This window comes from Pygoscelis adeliae, unplaced genomic scaffold (assembly GCF_000699105.1).
Source record: "Pygoscelis adeliae isolate BGI_AS28 unplaced genomic scaffold, ASM69910v1 Scaffold155, whole genome shotgun sequence".
Taxonomy (NCBI): Eukaryota; Metazoa; Chordata; class Aves; order Sphenisciformes; family Spheniscidae; genus Pygoscelis; species Pygoscelis adeliae.
Window position 1 is genome coordinate 4,151,345 of NW_008824932.1, and position 6,720 is coordinate 4,158,064.

The 6,720-nt window shown below is 41.4% G+C and overlaps 1 protein-coding gene across 1 annotated transcript in view; it reads right to left on the reverse strand.

Annotated features, from left to right (window-relative positions):
* DOCK10 (dedicator of cytokinesis 10) overlaps positions 1 to 5,303 on the reverse strand; it is a 140,464-nt gene extending 135,161 nt beyond the window's left edge. The window contains exon 1 of the mRNA XM_009325057.1: positions 5,139 to 5,303. Within this exon, the coding sequence (XP_009323332.1) occupies positions 5,139 to 5,303 (165 nt within the window). The remainder of the gene's footprint in view (positions 1 to 5,138) is intronic.
* Between the last annotated feature and the right edge of the window lie 1,417 nt (positions 5,304 to 6,720).

A 6,720-nucleotide genomic window follows, 5' to 3' on the forward strand; every position in this document is an offset into this window, starting at 1 on the left:
TATTCAAACATAGGCCTGTTTCTGTGCCTGCTGAGGTCAAGTGCTGAAGTGGAAGTTGATTAAGGTCAAATAAAGCTACATGTTTATTGTTGCTTAAAAATGCATTACACATTGAAGCTTCTGACTTGAGCTAAAAGATATGAATATTTTGAATATTTCTTTTGAACTTTACAGCCCTGGGTAGTCTGGCTTTCCAAAGACAATCCCTCCTCCGAGACACTGGAGGAAGAGAACACCCTTCTCTTCCCAGAGTTGAGCCTCATGCCGACCTCCAAAAGCTGCTGCAAGTCCTCCCCATTTGGGTACACACAGACACATTCCCACCTACAAAAACAGTTAAGTCATGAGTCGGAGACCTTGCAATTCTTGGACTTGCCACCTATTGATAGCACTTAGTATGCATATGGTACAAATTTTCAGTAGGTAAATGCATACAAATGAGGAAATGAGTGCACTGAATTATTTCAACTAGAAACATAAAATTAACACAGATCGTGCAACGAAACTTAAGGAACACAATTCTGGAGGTAAACTTTAGTATCAGATGAGGAAAAATTCTCAAAGCCATGCTTCTAACATTTCTACTTCTTTTAGAAGACTAAAATTCTGTTTACAAACTAAGTGACCTGAGAAGCAGCTTGGGCAGCGCCCCAGCCCTGCCTGTATGCCAGAGCAGAGCAGCCATCCCGCATCTGTGCAACAGGGGAGGTTCTCTTACTTCTTCTGTAACTGGAAAGAGTAGAGAAAATGTCTGCAAGCTGTCTCTCTTCAGAGATGAAAAACTGAATAAAGAGAGTAGTGGCGTCACCTTGCTGTCGCTGTGTTCAAGCTAACACGTCCGTTCAAGTTACGGTATTTCATTCAAAATGCAAAACATTTTACCACGTTTTTGTGTAGCTGGTTACCAAGGGTGGGGAGGGGTGGGGTGGTGGAGAGAAGAAGCATATCCTCAAATATCACACTTTGCTCTTATCTTCCACACAAATCTCAGCTGCCACAGTTCATAATAAATCACATGAAAAAACAAAGAATGACCTCCTAGATAAAGCTCAACTTCTTTTCAAGTCACAAGTTCCAAACGCAAAGCATCATCCTAAACGTTAGTGCCCTCACCCCAAACACCAAACAGTTCCACATAACCCCATGCACTAGATTTTCTTCCTTCGGGCATCTTCCTCTTCTCCTTTTTCTTGCAGAAACAGCACATACAGTCATTTGCATTCACTCTACATAGGTTTTTAATATCTCAAACCGCACCATCTCATGGACTTATTTTGAAAACCAGCTCTTACAGACATACTCTTAAAGGTACAGAAAACAACAAGATGGCCTATTAAATGCAGAGTCACTGAACACATTGATTCAACTTGTACATCTAGTTAGAGGTTGTTTGGATACTTACTTTGCAAGTCTCTGGCAACTCCCAGGCTTGTGTCCAAGGGAAGATGACACACAATAGTCATTGACAAAGAATTTCCAGTTTTGACTTTCTGACATCTCTCCCTGCTCTGTGGATCCAGCCAAGATCTAAAACCGATTATTAGTCTGTCTTGCCCAAGGATAAAACCAGATTTCTAAACTAACAAAGTGAAGAGGAAAAAAAAATTCTGTGAATAAAGACATCAATCTTCACTTTCTGCAAGGACTAGGATGCTAGAAATACCCGCTGCGATGCCTAAAGGCTTCATACAGTGATTAGTAGGTGGCCATTAAGCAATAGCTGGAGGCTGTACTCGGGCCTTCTCCCTTTCTTTTCTCGTGGAGCGCACCCACAGCATCTCCCGCTTGGAGTGCCACTGGCACAATTCCTGAAGAATATCCTGCGAGGATGTTCCCCTTCAGGGATTAACAAAGGAAAATGGGGCACATCTATAGAGCTGTATAGTTACTGGCAGTATTTTAGGGTAGACTGCTGTTCTCTCAGCAATGCCTCAGCATTGCTTTCCATATCAAGGCAACATTGAGATTTTGCTTTTGCTTCCCACGGGACAGGCAAACTTGCAAGAAGATGCAGCAGAGCCTGGGGACTGAAAAAAGCCATTCAAAAAGAAGGCATAGTTTATCTCCTGAAATCAATACCAAAGACTAACACTCTCAGTAGGGAGCATATAGCCAGTGGCACACAAGCTACAAAGAGGAAGACCATTTCATCTGAAGGCATGAAAAGATAAAATGCCAGATCTTCAGCTGACAGGAGCCCACAGCCTCTGGAGAGCGCACCCAGGCATGCCAGTATGTTTCAGATATTCTGCATTCTGGGGTTTCCTCGCCCCCCTTCTTTGGGCACCCCAATCACTCACTGCCCTCGGACATGAAAACTCAGTTATCTCGTTGGGATCAGTTTAGCTCCTGGCATCTGCACAATGTGCATAATGACATTGTGAACTAAACACTCTTTTGCTTGTCTACATAGTTGTCTCCACTGTATTATCCAGACATAAACTTCAATGATCTACAACAGACCAAGGGGAAAAAACATAATCTGTTAGGACCATAACACATGTTTTATAAGGTCCAGTAGCCTTCAGTCCTCTTTATCATGCTGCTCTTTTAAGCAACATGAATTCTGGTGGAAACAGGACCATCCATTTCTGTCGCAGAAGTGCTCTGAAGCAGCGCTTTCTTCTCAACTCGCCAGGTCTCCACATCATTACTAAGCCTAATTGCAAAGCTCAATGGCAAATTATTTTAGATAGTTACATAATTATCTGCTTCTAAATGAAAAGGCACAGTAATAATACACATCCAGAAAGACAGACAGACGTGCAAGGGAAGACCATTTTCCCCGAGTCGTCCCCTACCCAGCAGCTTTCCTCTGAAGCGCCTGCCTGCACCTACACCAGCCTCGTGACAGGGCTGAACTGCTCACCCTCCTCTTCTCAAAGGGACCGAGGGGGAGAAAACGACCCCACAGATGTCGTGGGGAAGGGCAGCCTTTTGACAGGACAAACACCAGTGCATTAACTGTTGCTGTAGAGAACATAAAGCCCCCGTTACTACAATGGGTGGATGTGCTTGAGACCGGGAGGAGATCCCCGAAAGCCCACATCCAGCGGCACATAACAGACCGTCCGACCAGCGTGCCTCTCCTTTGGGTATCCCCATCCCTGCAGGGTGGTGGACAGCTGCCACGGCTCCCTCCACGCTGCGGTAAAGCCTCACTTCTCTGAGAGCCCAGGGACCTTTGCCGTAGCTCTCGGAGCCCCACTCTCCCAGGATTTACCGCACAAAGAACTGCAACTCAAGCTGCTGATAACTGCATCTGGGTATGGGGAGGTTGGTACATTGTTTGCTGCCACGGCACCCAAGACTACCCTTTTCTTCCAAGGACCGAAGCAAGTTGCACAGATGATCCGTACTCGGACATGCTGCAATTTCTTCCAGACCCTTCTCACTTCATTATGCTTGAAATTACTACCAGGAAGGAGACAGTTATTTGTTTAAATGCTGTCGAGGTCCTTTATTTAACCATTAAGTGGAAAAAAAAAAAAAAAAAAAAAAAAAAAAAAAAAAAAAAAAAAAAAAAAAAAAAAAAAAAAAAAAAAAAAAAAAAAAAAAAAAAAAAAAAAAAAAAAAAAAAAAAAAAAAAAAAAAAAAAAAAAAAAAAAAAAAAAAAAAAAAAAAAAAAAAAAAAAAAAAAAAAAAAAAAAAAAAAAAAAAAAAAAAAAAAAAAAAAAAAAAAAAAAAAAAAAAAAAAAAAAAAAAAAAAAAAAAAAAAAAAAAAAAAAAAAAAAAAAAAAAAAAAAAAAAAAAAAAAAAAAAAAAAAAAAAAAAAAAAAAAAAAAAAAAAAAAAAAAAAAAAAAAAAAAAAAAAAAAAAAAAAAAAAAAGAGTTTGTTTTATAGATACTGGATTTTAAAGCAAAAGAAGCTTAAACATCAGCTTCACGAAGATGAAATCCATCCCCTTCCTCCTTATGACCATTAGCCTCCCCCCATGCACAGGATAATACCCTCAGCCGATACACAGAGCACCGCTTGGATTGGGTCCTAGCTACTATAGTTGCCATGACTGCACCACACACCTCTCTATGGGCAGCAACGCTCTATTCAAACCACCGCTAGATCTCATGACAGGTATTACATTCTCTAATGTTACCATCACCCATTTACAACTAAGTCAGTGCCCTGTGTGATGCAGTGGGGTATCAGGGGGATGCACTTTGGACTTCATCATAACATACTTTATATAAAAAACAAAACAAAACAATCTCTACCACTCAAATGATATACACGACTGCCCTGACAAACTGGCAAAAATCCTATTTGCGGTGTCTTGGTAATGTTTTTATCAAGTGAGAGCCACACAGTACCAAATCATTGCCACCTCAGACCCAGAGCACTCCAGGGTTCTGGAAACGCTCACCGTCCGTGTATTTGGCGAGGAAGAGCAGTAACTAAGCAGTAAGTGTACTCCTCATTCTGAAACAGTGATTTATAATGAGGAACAAGCCTGTCACTTATTCCTAATAAACCTACAGTGCTGCTTATATTCCCACCACAAAATAAAAACAATCCAATTTAATTCAGAAAGAAAATGACTCTCGAAGACCGAGAGCCTTTCGAGCCCCCCTTCGTTAAAGAACGGAGGCAACTCGCTAAACCGGAAAGCAGTGATCCAGCAAACATTTTACTGCTGCAAACAGTTTGCAGCAAAGATAGATGGGAGTTTATTTGCATATAACTCGATATAAATTCCAACTGCATCCTGGGTGAAAGCAAAGGCTTTTTGTTTTGTTTTGTTTGGCTTTTGGGTTTGTTTTTATGATGAACAGACTTTGTAAATATTTCCTAAGCTGTCTGCTGTTTGGAATTCCTAGTCTGAAATAAAATATAACCACACTACCGGCTCCAGTGCTGCCTATCTCGCAAATAGCAACAAAACCCACCAACAATTAAACAACAGAACATTTACCTTATATAGAGCTTATGTGTAGCTCACAGCTTCACCTATAAAGTAACATTTCAGCTCTGTTTGACTACAGAGACAGCAAATCTACCAGCACAACTAACCTACAGTGACAAATAGCCTGTCAATGCTCTTTCTCTACGGATACATATTAAAGGAAGAAAATAATCAAAATAAACATCTGTAATAATAATTCTGTCACCTCCCTCTGCCGATTAAAGTATACCGTACCATTATGATGAGAGTCCTGGGTCTGCTCATTTCATCATCGCTATCCAGTGGCAGAATTTCATGTGACAACTCCTCTCGTCGTCGTCGCCTGCAGATATGTGGACAGTTCCTCTGTACCACAGAACGAAAGGCTTGGAGCAGAACAATGCTGGCAGCACAACCCATATCTGCATCCTGAAGCCTACAAAATAACTTCTATGTTTATGCTATGTTTGAAAAACAGTGGCTCCTTGTCCCTGAAAACAGCCTACAGTGCAGCTGCAGCCAGCTCGCTCTCCAATCGCTTCCTTGAGCTCTGATCATCTGATCACAACCAAATAGCTTGGATGCAGATAGAGGAAAGATTTGATCCACTGAAACTGAAACACACGCAACATTACGATGCTTTTTTCTCTCTCCCTCCCTCTCTGCTGCTGAATTCACATGAGAAAATGCGCTCCCTCTCTCGTACAATCAGCCGCCTCCTCTGATTCCAGTTTCATGGAACTGAAAGTATTAAAATTCCTAGTTCAAAAGAGCCGGCTGTTCATTAAACACACACGCGCGCGCACACACACACAGAGGCATCCACAACAGCTGGCAGGATCAGTTTAAATACCTTTTTAAAAAAGTCATATGTAGCAAAATAGCAAACATCTGGAAAGTTATTAGCTCTCATTATCAGCACTGCTGCTTTTAAAACACTTTGCCTTAGGGTGTTTTGCCACAAAAAAAGAGACATATTTAAGCTCACTGAGGGATTTGGGCTGTAATCTTTTCACTTCTTGCAATTTTCTGAAGCACAGCAAGCTCATTTGATTTGTAAATGTAACAAGTGGTAAAAAAACCCGCAGAAATCTGGACTGCTTCACCCAGCTCATGCTAAAATAGCCGTGGCTCAATGAGAAACAGCAGTGTGCAGCTCTGAAACGTCCTTTCAATAGTGTAGTTGTTGTGTGTTCCCACACATGCGTGCCTTCTGCAGAGTAATACATTTTTACATTTACATAGGAGGCTCGTGTTGAGAAGGGTCTCTGCTGACAGGGTCTCAACACTGAACCAAACACCGACGACCTTCCAAGAAGGGTAAGAGGAAAGCGTTTTAGTGTTTTATCAGTCGGGATCCAGGCAGGGAGAAGCAGCTGCCGGCAGTCAGCAGTAACAACTTGCCTTTTCTGGCTCCTGCCCGACAAGTCATTCAAAAAGCAGGCAGGGATGCTTAGCAATCACATGACTGACCTGGAAACACAGCAAGCGCTAATGGTAGACGGTGTAAGATAATAGCGCTTGAGAGGAAGTTAGCACTAAAAATATCTACAGAAAATGCATTTCTCTTACACAGCAGGAAAACTAAAAATTTCCAGTAGGGTTTCCAGAGAAGCTGCTTTTAAGTTAATATGTGTAACTTTATTATGTGTGCACCCAAAACCATATTTACCTTGCATTGAAAGGCTCTGATTTCTAATGAAGGCCGTGAGAGTTTCGTCATCAATCCCCATGGGGGCACAAGCAACCTTAAAACGCCTGTTAACGAGATCGTTGTAAATAATACTCCTCCTCACAATCTCAATCGGGAATTGCACTGAAACCATTCCGCGGAAAT